The sequence below is a fragment of the Macrotis lagotis genome, chromosome 1 (genome assembly GCF_037893015.1).
Source record: "Macrotis lagotis isolate mMagLag1 chromosome 1, bilby.v1.9.chrom.fasta, whole genome shotgun sequence".
Classification (NCBI taxonomy): Eukaryota; Metazoa; Chordata; class Mammalia; order Peramelemorphia; family Peramelidae; genus Macrotis; species Macrotis lagotis.
Window position 1 is genome coordinate 241,944,502 of NC_133658.1, and position 13,190 is coordinate 241,957,691.

Consider the following 13,190-nt stretch of genomic DNA (forward strand, 5'->3'; position numbering starts at 1 on the left):
ACACACACACAAGCACACACTCATGCACTCATGGCCATGCCCACAGATTTTAGATCTCTCCCAAGTCTTCCTAGGATATTAACTAAAGATACCCTATGGCCATCACATGACCTTAGAATTGAGCACTTTGGATTTGAACATTTGGAAACTTATCACTGACATAGTATTCCCACTAAAATAGACTTGATATATCAGTAATATCTGTTTTTCTTTCTTTAGTTCTGGGTTGAGCCTTGAGGATTCTAAGAAGCTGACTAGTGCTACCAATGACTCCAAAATGAGGAAACCCTCAACTGAACAACCAAAACCCATACCACCTTCAGATGAACCTTCCATCAAAACAGTAATGGCAACCCCTGAAGCAGAGTCTAAACCAGTCCAACTACTTTCTCCATCAAGGAAAGAATCAGATGAGAGCACAGAAGAAGTGTTGCCCAAACCCTCCAAATCTCCGGAGCCTTTAGTTTCCTCAGCTAGCAGTGTCATTGAGCAAAACAAAACTGATCCTATTACAGGCCCAGACAGTGAGAATCCCTTAAACCAAACAAAGCCAGTAGTCTGTGCTGAGCCAAAGCCTGAAAATGAAAATCATCTCACAACAACTTCTCCCATCATCAAGGAAAACAAAGGTACAGCTATTTTGACTCCAAGCAAACCAAAGAGCCCAGGAAGTGGAAAACCAATAAGACCAGTCGTAGAAGAAAGCCCTCAGGAGAACACTGTGATAGATGCCTCTCCCTCAGAGCACAGTGATCTCAACCTAGAAGGTCTAAAGAGGAAATCCTCGCTCACACCAGAAGAGACCCCCATGAGCTGGGAGAAAAGGCCACGTGTCCTTGAGAACCACCAGCACCAGCAGTCACTTCAAACCTCTCAGCAGCCCTTTCCCATCAGAGGGGAAAGGGTCCAGGTTCGAAAAGTACCACCACTCAAGGTAAGGAAAGAAAGGAAGTGGTGGGTAAAAGGGAGTTAATTTCTGAAACCTGAACCTCCGCTCAGATTTATTAAAGGACTGTTGTTTTAATGTTATTCCAAGCATTTACCCCTCATATAGGGCTGAATACTTCATTATCTGATCATAATTTAACAGGAAATAGTTAACAGCCACTTAAGAGCTAAATTTATGGTCTGGACTAGATATTGAGAGTGGCCAAAAATGTGCTGGTTAGAGGAAATTGAGGCTCAAGGGTGGATATATAAATGTTGAGGGAAGGGGGGAGTGCTAGCAAGATGGAATGAACCCCGGTCATGGCTCTGGATTGTTGCTAAGTCACTTTTCATTTGTTTTTCCTGCAGATCCCGGTCTCCAGAATCTCCCATGTGCCATTTCCTACAGGACAGGTCTCTCCCAGGGTTCGTTTTCCAGCCTCTATCACTAGTCCCAACAGAAAAGGAGCCAGAACCCTTGCAGACATCAAAGCAAAAGCCCAGCTGGCCAAAGCCCAGAGGGCAGCTGCCGCTGCAGCTGCTGCCGCCGCTGCCGCTGCCTCTGTTGGGGGGACCATCCCAGGTCCTGGCCCTGGAGGGGGAGAAGAAACAACAGGAAGAGGAGGGGATCCAGGATCAGGTGGAGCCAGTGAAACTGGAAAAGGGAACACACTGGAACTGGCAGGAACTGGAAGCAGGGGAGGTACGAGAGAGCTTTTATCCGATGGTTCAGAGACTCAATCCCAAGTTGAGACCAAGGCCCCAGGCCCGGCATCACCTCACAGTGTCTCTAGAGCACAACTACAGCAAGCCCCCTCCTTACCATCCAGATCTGGAGTCAGTGGAGCATGTTCAAGTAGCCCCTCACCAGCCCTCACTAACCCACCTCCCCCAACATTAGAGAAATTGAAGATTGAAAATCCAGACTCCTCTTTTGGGACAGACAGAACAATTCCCTACAGCCCTTTACAGATTCCCAGTAACTTCAAACAAGAAAAAGCACCTTCTCCTTCAGCAGGCTCAGCCCTGACCTCAGGGACCTCACCTGCTCAGGTTACAGCAGAATGCACAGTTGAGCCTAGAGCGAGTTCTAGGAAGGACATAATAAATGTTGCAGCTGTAGTAGAGACAAAGACAAGTCCCAGTGCTCCTATGGAGGTGGCTCCTTCCTCTTTGACAACTTTACCAATAGCAACCACTTTAGAAAAGCCTCTGACACCCCCAATCAGTGTTACTGCTGCACCTACTGTATCAGCTCCATCCTCTAGCACTTTGCCAACCTCTAGCCTTAAAGCTCAAGGAGCTTCCTCAAATACAAGTGGACCCACCGCACGGCCAAGTTCTAGTATTCCTGCTAATAACCCTTTGGTCACCCAACTGCTCCAAGGCAAAGATGTTCCATTGGAGCAGATACTGCCTAAGCCTCTCACCAAAGTAGAAATAAAAACTGTTCCATTGGTTACAAAGGAGGAGAAAGGGACAGGAGTACCCAGGGATACCAGCATTACAGGAACTAGTGGCAGAGGGGAAAGTAGTGAAAGACAGTCTCATCTGTCTACACCTCATTTGGAGAAAATCCACCACAGTAAGCAGTTACCCCAGGTCCCAAGGACCCTCCATCTCTTCTCAGGAAAGGACCTGAGGGACTCTAACATTGATCAGTATCCTTGCCAAGAAGGACTTAATAAGGCAACTCAAGAGCAGCTCCTTCAGACCCTCATTAAAAGGGTTCAGAGACAGAACCTGCTCTCAGTCTTGCAGCCTACCCAGTTCAGCCTCACTCACTCAGGTTTCCAATTAGAGGACATCTCTACCAGCCAGAGGTTTATGCTGGGTTTTGCAGGCAGAAGGACATCCAAACCTGCCATGTCAGGCCACTACTTACTCAACATTTCCACCTATGGCCGGGGTTCAGAGAGCTTTAAGAGAGCCCAGTCCATGAATTCTGAGGATCGTTTTTGTCTGAACAGTCCTCCCGAGGCCTTTAAAGTGGAACACCAGGATTACAAAGGGGCTACAGCAGATGGCAGCAGCAGTAAAGATGAAGATGAGACTGGTGAAGAGAGTCCTGATGATGAAGACGAACAGATTTTAGTGAAGGAGGAACCCTTAGCTTCCCAGGTTTCTGGCAAGTGTGAAGGAGGCCAGGGAGCCTATAGCAGAGATCTGTCTGCATATGACACTCTAACCAACAAGAATATGAAAGCTGAAGCACAAGCCATGGGTCATGCCACTGTCAGCAAGGAGAATTTCCACCTCTTTCCTACAGGTCAAGTATTTGATGGAAACACTCTGGCTAGAGATTTCATTCAGGCAGCACAGGAACGAGTGGCTCATGCAATGAGGGGAAAGATGATAAATAGTAGTCCTGAGCTCTATGGTACTCTTCCTCTCCCCACAGACAGCCCTACACAACAGCCTCTTCTCCTTCCACCATTGCAAACCCCAAAGCTTTATGGAAGCCCACCAAGGCAGCTTGGGCCAAGCTATAGAGGCATGATCAATGTCTCTACTTCTTCTGATGTGGACCACAGTACTGCTGTATCAGGAATACCTGACTGTAATCAGGTGTCTAGCAACATGGGGGATGTCATGTCTTTCTCAGTGACAGTCACCACCATTCCTGCTAGCCAGGCAATGAACCCCAGCAGCCATGGACAGACCTTGCCTGTGCAGGCCTTCCCTGAAGAAAACAGTGTGGAAGATTCTCCTTCAAAATGCTATTGTAGGTTGAAAGCCATGATCATGTGCAAAGGCTGTGGTGCCTTCTGCCATGATGATTGCATTGGCCCCTCCAAACTGTGTGTCTCCTGCCTTGTGGTCCGGTGAGAGACAAAGAGCAGAAAATGGAGAGACCCTAGAAAAGAAAGAAGTGGGTAGACAAGTATATAGGGAGACACAAGTTTGTATAGGTCCTTTTGAAATCACAGGAAGAAATAACTAATTTCAGTTGTCTTATTTGAGAGGTAAATGTTACATAATCAGGAATACAGAATACAGTTTTTACCTTTTAATGGAAGAGCACCTTGTTGTACAGTTAAGTCTAAGTCAAACAAGACTTTGTGAATTGTGACAAGTTTGCACTTATAAAATCATGTAAATATGTCACATTATTTTGTTTAAAAATTATTTTTCCAAGTGTTTAGGAGATAATGTATTACTGTGGGCTCATGTTTTGGTTCCAGTACACATGACTCAGAAAAGCTTGTTACCCTGGTAAAAGAAAGTCACTTCCCTTCCCACCTCTCTACCATGTAAGTCAGGCCCAGAAAGGAAGACAGAGGGAAGGGGCAAAGGTCATGGCTCTCCATCCTAATGAAGGCTTTGAAATTCTGGTTGGAGAACTCATTTGGCCTCCTTGAAGGATTCAGTCATGGGGCATACTTTCCCTTGTTCAATTTTGCTAAGACATTAATAACAAAGAGCATTGTAATCCTTTTTTTCCACCAGTTCTGACCTGCTTTTTGTTCATAGTCTCCCAGAAGCTGCGTGGCATCTGAGCACTCTGCTTGTGGATACTTGCCATTCTCCCAACCCCACCCATATGCCTAGAGACAGGGTAGTCTAGGAAGGGTGCAGCCCCTTGGACCTGGCTGCCTTTGACTGGGGTAGGTCAGTAATTCCAGCAATAATAATAATGAGCACTTAGTTATTCCTGGAAGCTCTGGCGTAGTTCAGTAGCAAACATTTAAAAAAAAAGTCAGAACTTGGGCTACATTTTCTTTTAGGTATGTTTGAAATTGTGGGGACCTAGAAGAGCAAAAAATTACTCCCATTTTACCATTATCCTTGAAATAGCCTCCTCTTTGTTTCCTCAGACACTCAGTGCTGAACAGACAGTCCTTAGGGAAGTGACTCATGCCGCAGTTCCAGCTTCTGTTACACTCGTTTTGGCCTGACAGGACACTGTGGGGCATGTACTAGGCTAATAATTTATATATTTTTAAATTTATATATGTGTGTGTATATATATATATATATATTTTTTATGACATAAGTCGGGCACTTTTCATATTTTTTGAAAATACCAAACCCTCAGTTTGTCTGTGTCTGCTCTGAAAAGTCTTAAGAGTAATGATATCTACAAATGAACAAGGGAGTACAAAACTATAGCAGAGATTTGAACCCTGGCTAAAAAGAACTGGAGGTTAATTTAGGCTTAGTGGACCCAGGACAGCAACCAGAATTATTTCATAAATTAAGGATGACCTTGATTTGCAAAAATTGTCAAGCTGAGTACAAGGCCTAATTTCAACTATATAAAATAGAATTATTAGTACAACTAACAAATATAACTAGTTAGGTTCAGATTTAATATTCAGGACATGGCTTTTCTGAAATCCAAAACTTGTTGGAACATAAAAGTTGAAATCACATTCCAGAATAGGAGCTAACGAGAGTTAGCTAGCTAACAAATCTATCTGTGTTACTTGATCCTTTCCCGTTTTTCTCAATCTCATTAAACTCACTTCCACCTCCATACTAAACTTTGAATAAGATTTACATCCTCATTAGTAGTCTGTCTTTGTTCCCATTTTATATGTCAAATTCATGCTCCATCTAGCATGATTCTTCCATTGTTGACCCTTATGCATATACAGTCAAGAAGGACTCCTGGAATCCCAAAGTTGGCAGCAGCTGCTCCAGTTAAGTCACACAGCAAGAGCTTAGACTATGGATTTGTTGTCTTATTTTTCTACCTACAGGTAGAAACTCTTAGCAAGTTGAGGTTTTAAGTGCAGAAGAATTTGGCCTGCTGATGGGTAACCACTTTCTCTATATCTACTTCCTTCTCCACGCTAATAGTGTGTAGGGAGCTGGTCAGCATGTGAGTCAAGGAAAGTTCTGGTTGATCCTTAAATTTTGGGATAGACAAATAAGAGCCACAAAGGCTATAACAAGACCAGGTTATTGTTTCTTTAATCCATATTGACTGGTTTAAAAAGAAAAAAGATCCTGAATATCACAACTCCTCAACAGATATTCTAACATGTTAACTAAAGTAAGCTTCTAATTTTCAAAATTCATTATAATGAAAGACCAAGAAACAGATTTGTGCATTTCTCCCACAGTGCCATGTTTGAATGCATACCTGTCTTGTCTGCTCAGGCTGTCATAACTTAGAAAAAAGATCATTAAATTCATTTCTCTGAATTAATAAGGAAACCAGAATGGTGTAGGTCACATCCAATTTCAGATTCTCTTTGGAAAATAGTAATGCATTGTTCAAATTGAAAGTCATGTCTTGTATATTAAACAGCAAAATTTTTAACTTGGTATTAGTCTTGAAAAATGAAACAGTTGGAGATGAAAAACTTATTGGAACATCAGTAGATGCTGATTTTCCCAGATCTTCTGAGGGTTCTTGATTTTGGTTTTAGTTTTAGGGTTTATTGTTTTTTGTTTTGTTTTTTTTCCTCTTTCCTACTCGAAGTATTTTCAAGGAAAGTACTAAGCATTCTTATAGAATAGAGTTAAATTGCACTACTCCATTGACTTTAGTTGGATGTTGCATCCCTAGTGGGCATGCTTCAGATACACACCTCTCTATCCTTCAGATGCCTTCTGGTACAGGCTCTTCTGCAGGGAATTAGCATTAATAAAACAGTATCTCCAGGTCTTAATTATGTGTGTTTTGAATTGTTTGTTATAAAATATTCTTTGAATTTGAAATTGTGCTAATTATAAAAATCATGCCATCTAGTAAATAAGAATAGAAAACCAAATAAATGCCCCAGGTTCTCTGTCCTTCTCCCCCTCCATCCACATGCTCAAGATATTGATGCTCTTTGCTATCAGCTTAAGCATCCTTAGAGCTGGTAATATTTCCTGCAGGCTAAGAGATGTTTTGGAACTTATCTCTAAAATTTAAATAATCATCCAGGGAAAGACCAAATCTGCCAAGTAAGGGTTTTAATTAATACATTGTTAATCACCTGGCTTTAGCCATTAAGCCTAGCAAGTTAGCGACATTACATGTATAACTGGCTATTACTGCCTTTTACCACCTTCAGGACCATGAAAGAACTCTCTGGTTAGAGTCTTATTGAATGTGGTTACCAAAATGGACTCATGTTAACTATGTGTTTTAAAGGCTTCACTAACAGTGAAATGCATCAGAAGCTTTCCTGTCTGGCCCTCCTATATAAGGTAAACTCTATCAGTTTTCCCATGACAGCAAAATGGAAAAGATCTCGATTCTTCCCCATTACATAGCTCTGCAAAGTACTTGGGCTATAACTTGACCTAGGGGTAGACTTGAGTTTGGGCTGTTGAATAGTCCAGAAAGACTTTGGGACACATAATAGGCAGGGATTTTTCCTACCTAAACCTGTTGGAGGGAAGCAACAGGGATATTTGCTAAGATTGAATTAATACCTTCAGAGATTCTTGGTTGCTTTATTTTTATTAATCCTATACATTTGATACAAATATTGAAGATCAGTTTAAAAAAAAGCTTTCCAATAATATATTTTAAGTAATATATATTTTAATATCTGTAAAAAAATTGACAGCAGAAGACTTGTGAATTTCTGATACAGGGTATGTTGGGTTCAGGGCCTCTGCAGAGGCCATTACTCTCTAAGTAAGTGACTGAAGGCACTCAGATTATTTCCATATAATGCAATAAGTAAAGGGGTTAGTTCCAGGGTTTGTTGTTTATTTCAAAATAAATTTGACATTGTTTACCACAAGCTATTTTTTTCCTCCTGGATATAAGGTTTGTACAAACTGGTTTAGTACATGCTAAACGTTAGTGTCTTTTTGCCTTTTTAAAGGAATTGTTAACATTGGAATTGAGGGTATGTACAGAGAAGTTGGTGTCGACACCATTCATATTTTTTCACAAATAATATAGAAAATCATTTTACATAAGAATTTTAAGTATTTGCAATAAATATATGTATATAGACTGTATGTACTTCATATATTCTCTTATTTTTCATTTTATTATTAAGTAAAAGATGGTAAAAATTAAAATAAAAACCTTTGAGCTGGTGAATTTTGAGGTCTGACCTGTATCTGAGAGTGAGTTGGATGAGTGTTTCTGTTGCTTGATATTATTCCTGGGACAATAATTGTAGGGGAACAGGAAAATGGGGTGATTGATTAAAAAAAAAGATTTTTTTTCCTAAAAATCTGGCAGGATTGTTTTTCAGCCCCATGTTCTACTTTCTAATTTCTTTACATTCTGTTCTGCATGTAGAACTATTTGAAGGCCCTCAAAAGATGAAGAGAAAGTGGGGCCTTTTTGTAAAGCAGCAATTTTTTTATTTCAAAAGAAAAGAAAGAATGATGATGATGATGATGATCATAACTTTGTAAAAAAGGAAATACTGTTTTCTTCCACACCTGGAAAATCATTTGACAAAGGAGTTCCTCTTCTCCCACCTTCTGCCCCAGAATCAGGCAAGGAAATGTTCTCTAGTAAAGAGTGTAATTCTTCACCTCCTCCCCCTCCCCCTCCCCCCAACCCCTTTTTCAAGACTTACAGGTAAGTTTCTTAGTACAGTTTCTGACAACTTTGAAAGGATCTAAGTTGAGTCTTGAGCATCTTGTCAAAGAAAAGACACAGGTCACTGGCTAAGGATAAATGCTGTACTACATTCATAACTTGAACTTAATAGGAGTTACATGGTGAATTTTCTTATCTCTAAAAGAATTTATAAGGAACAAGTTTGGAAATAAATATTTGATAGGATTAGAAGGAAAGAGCAGTAGTTTATTCCTAGAATAATAATAGCTAGCTAACATTTATATAGTGCTTTATATGTTTGTGAGTTACATGTATTTTATAAGAGCCATGTGGAGTTCACATTGAGAGCTAGAAGCTGATAGTTATCCCCCTCCCCCCCACTAAGAGCATTATAAAGTAAATATTTGACACCATTCAGACTCTTCTTATTAGATTAAGCCACCCAAAACTCAACCTGCCACTATATTGCACTGCCTCTGACCATAAAGTATGGGATGACATCAAGGTGTGTGGTTCACTTGTTCGATTTATATGTATAATTTCCTAAGGATTTGATAGAAAATTAAAATAATGGACTATAAGCTATAAAACTGACTTTTTGTTTCAATAAATTGTCCCATAATCCTGTGACCATTTTAATTTCCACAAAATGATACTCTTTTAGAACCTAGTTATTGAGGTACATTTTTATTTATAATCTTGAAAATGTCGGTTTTACTCTTTGAAATGGGAATGGGGTCAGATTAAAAAGAGGAGAATGCCTAACAATAGAGCAGGGGAACACTAAATCTGTTTATGGAAAGTGGCCCATACCTCTAAAGAAACAGATTGAATCTCATTAAAACCATCCTCAAATTCTTTCTATAAAATATGGCATACAATACTCATTTTATTTGAACTAAAATTTTAATAAGTTAGCCAATGAGCAATGATTAAGATTTAGTTCACTTCCAATCTATATCCTTTAGGAGTACGGTTCAGATCTATTCAGCAGTTTTTCATCTTCTTATCCCTAGTGCTTGTTAGGGAGGGATAGGCCAGGTAGTGCCTGTAGTTATTTTATCATCATCAGGTAAGGTCCCTTGCATTTGTGTGAGGTAAAATGTTGATTTAGTGGCATTTTTGTTCTGTAACCCGATGGGAAGTTTGAAGAATGATTGGGTTACTTTGATGATTGTGACCTCATTATTGTGAGAACTCCTATTCTAGTTGCAACCCATCCATGTCTTTGTAGTTGTGCTCTATCCTTCCATAGATCCTTCATGGAAAATTTAACCTATTTTCTAAAGGACTTTATTTGTTGACTGCTTAGAGTATAAGCAACTTTTTGTGTGGACCTTGTACAGAATATCCTACATGATGCCCCTAAATGTCTTTTGCTGTGAGCATCTGGCCCCCTGCCTTATTTTTAATTAGATAAGGATATTCAAAAGATGGTTTGAATGAAGTTATCACTGTGGCTTTATCAAGGGATCTTTTAAAAAAAATCTTTATACATGAAGAGCAGAAGTTAAAATTTGGGCTCTCCTGAGCTAAATACTTTGTTAGGATTTTGTTTCTACCTTTCAGTTTTATGACTGATGGGCAGATATGAAATGATGTTCAATTTGTACACAGACCATCTTTTTAGAGTTGAGGAAGTTACATGGGTGAGTTGTTAGTGAAGTCTTCTAAGGAACTATTCTAGGGAAGGCACCTTTGGAGGACAGCAAAAATAGTATTAAAGAACATTTTAGTCATTGTTACATAATTTAGGTTAAATATGAAAAAGGACATTAACAAGGCAGCATGCTGAACAGTCCAGAGACTAGAGGGATGGTGATTTTGGTGAGCTGTACAAATATTAGTAAAAATTGGGATTTGTCAAAAGATCTGAAATTGTTAGTAATTCTAGAAATTTGACAGACATGGGTAATATCCAAATCAGATAAGCTACTGTTTTATGGTCTAAAGGTACCATAGAACTACCATTAGGTTCAATGATGAAAAGATTTGTCTTTGCAATTGTTTTCTTCCTTTTCCCATTCTATTCCTTAGTTGGTAGAAGTGTTTTTACAACTCTCAGCTGTTAGGATCTATTTCAACCTAAAAGAACTTGCTCTTTCCCCAATTCTCTATCTTTCCTTTAATTGTAACCAAAAGCCATTCATTTGAACAAAAAGCATAATTTTTTTTTTAGATTTTTCAAGGCAGTGGGGTTAAGTGGCTTGCCCAAGGCCACATGGCTAGGTAATTATTAAGTGTCTGAGGTCACATTTGAACCCAGGTACTCCTGACTCCAAAGCCAGTGCTCTAACCATTGTACCACCTAGCCGTCCCAAAAAAAGCATAATTTTTAATCAACATTCTAATGCTTGATGTTTTAGTAATACTGATCCTGATATTTGATCCTGATATTTGGTGATTTTTGTGTAAACAGGCCTAACCAGGACTAAATGGATTGTATTTTTTGTTTTTTTTTGCAAGGCAGTGGAATTAAGTGACTTGTCCAAGATTACACAGCTAAGTAATTATTAAATATCTGAGACCCGGATTTGATCTCAGGTCCTCCTGACTCCAGGGCAGGTACTCCATCCACTGCACCACCTAGCTGCCCCCTCCATGGGGATTGTGTTAGCATTGCTTGTGCTCTTCATGCTGTTCTAAACAGTCATCTAGCTATTCAGAATCATGGCTCTGTATCTCAGATTCTATTCTGTTTTTGCTTCTACAGTTAAGAGATTTATGCTTACACTCAATGGGGGGGCAGGAAAAGATTTTCCTTTTGAAAGGCATAACTTCTAATATTTGAGACATTTATCAGATGAGAATGTAGATGAGCAGTAAATTCCAAATCTGAACTTCTACCTTTCAACTTCATACTTATTCTTTTATAACATGGAATAGTGGAGAGAAGACAAGAAGCAATGATCAGATATGATTGCAGGACATGACAGATTGTTGGGTAACTGAGTCATTTTTATTCCAAAACATAGAAACTGCCTTTAAACTTAAGAACTATCTATAGTTTGTATTAAAGACCAGGATTAAGTCACTGTTAGTAGAACATGCAATTGAATCATTTTATCAGATTTGGGATAGGTAATGCAATGGCAGTCAATTGATAATTGTATCTGGGCTATGATCTTGATTCTCACCTCACTAACATGGTTCTAAACAACCTGTACTATTTTTGCCCTGAACATACCTTATTTAGCAATGAATAAACAGCCACAGAAATTAGTCATAAATAATTAAGTTTTTCTATGTTTAAAATGACTTTTGTCCATGAGGCACAATGGGGTTAGGTTTTAAGGATCTGGTAGATGGACACAAGGGAAAGATTTTGGGTAAGAGAATGTTTGTGTGTGTGTGTGTGTGTGTGTGTGTGTGTCCACATCTACAAACTCAACCTACAGGTTCATCCATTGGTTGTGCATAAAGTTTAATATTTCTGGGAAAAGTTTTGGTGATTTAAAAGAATCTAAAAAATATAAAATGACAGCAGGAGTTACCTATCTTTGTAGCCAGCATAAGACTTATTAGACAAGACACTTACTCTAAATCAGCCATTCTTTTGATTTTTAGGTGTCCAGCTATCTCACCCGTAAGCACCACTGATGAGCTGCAGGGCTCCACCAGTATATAATTGTTTTGCACTAGCCTTAAATGAGTGAAATCATGGATTTTGCCCCCTTTTTAATGGCTTTGGAGATAAGGGCCAATAGAAATCATTACCTAAGGGTTGGTCAGCAATAATATCACAGGACAAGATTTTTGTCAGGTATTCATAGAGCTCCAAATATTTAAGGAAAAGTTTGCATGGAAGCTCAATTGACCTGTGATCTTTTCATCTGACCATGCCATACGTTAACAGGCTCCAGCTTACCACTTTCACCAGCACTGGGAGACCAGAGGAATGGGAGCAATTACCATATGTGTCCTTGTCACTTTAAAAATCTTACATGCCAGTAGGCCTTAGCACTTTGAAAAACAAAATCTGCCTTGTCATTTCCTGTCACTACATACCTACTCTTCTTATAACCTTAGATCATTCCTTTCATTGTTCATGTAAAACTACCTGCTTCAGAGTTGAATGTAAAATAGTATTTCTGCACATGGACAGAATGTGTATTTTATCTTAATGTTTCATTTTATTTTAAATAAAAGCATATAATTTTACCCTGGAGACTGTGCCTGCATCTTTCCAAAATAGCTTTGGAATTACTTTCCTCTGGGTCAAGGTTATGGAAGAGGTTGCTGAAGAAATAATGCCCCCTTTCCATTAGGAATCGTTGAGAACGAAGACATTAATTTGGTACCTGAAGAGATTCCATTTGGAATTCAAGGGGCAACTCAGAACTACCTGATATCTCAGAATATTTCAACTCTTTAAGAATAAATGTAGGAAATTTTATTCATGGAGGAAGAATAAAACCATTAAAAACTGGAGGACCCAGATTGAAACTCATGACTTTGCTTACTAGTCCACAGTTCAGATCCATACATTACAGGATGGACCATAAAAATGTTAATCTTTCAAACCCTATGTCTTGTCTTTCCTTCTTCCATAATTCGGTTTTTTTCCTCTAGTGGTTATTGCCATGAAGACTTTCTGAGTTAAGGGAGCTGGAATTGAGAGGTTGTCCAAATCCAGTTGGACCCACACAATCTTAAAAAAAAGTGTCAATTTTTTTAAAAGGGAAAGAAAGAAAATACATTTCTCCCCTCACCCCCAAACTATGGTTTGGTACAAGAAAAAGAATGTCGCAGTACTAGCATATTGTACTTCCTAGATCTGGAATTC

The 13,190-nt window shown here is 39.2% G+C and overlaps 1 protein-coding gene across 3 annotated transcripts in view; it reads left to right on the top strand.

Annotated features, from left to right (window-relative positions):
* Positions 1 to 12,563, top strand: part of ASXL2 (ASXL transcriptional regulator 2) — a 210,092-nt gene extending 197,529 nt beyond the window's left edge. For all 3 annotated transcript variants that reach the window (XM_074209932.1, XM_074209931.1, XM_074209933.1), the window contains 2 exons: positions 220 to 934; positions 1,297 to 12,563. In XM_074209932.1, coding sequence (XP_074066033.1) covers positions 220 to 934; positions 1,297 to 3,756 — 3,175 coding nt within the window. In that variant the 3' untranslated portion in view covers positions 3,757 to 12,563. The remainder of the gene's footprint in view (positions 1 to 219; positions 935 to 1,296) is intronic.
* The last annotated feature ends 627 nt before the right edge of the window (positions 12,564 to 13,190 follow it).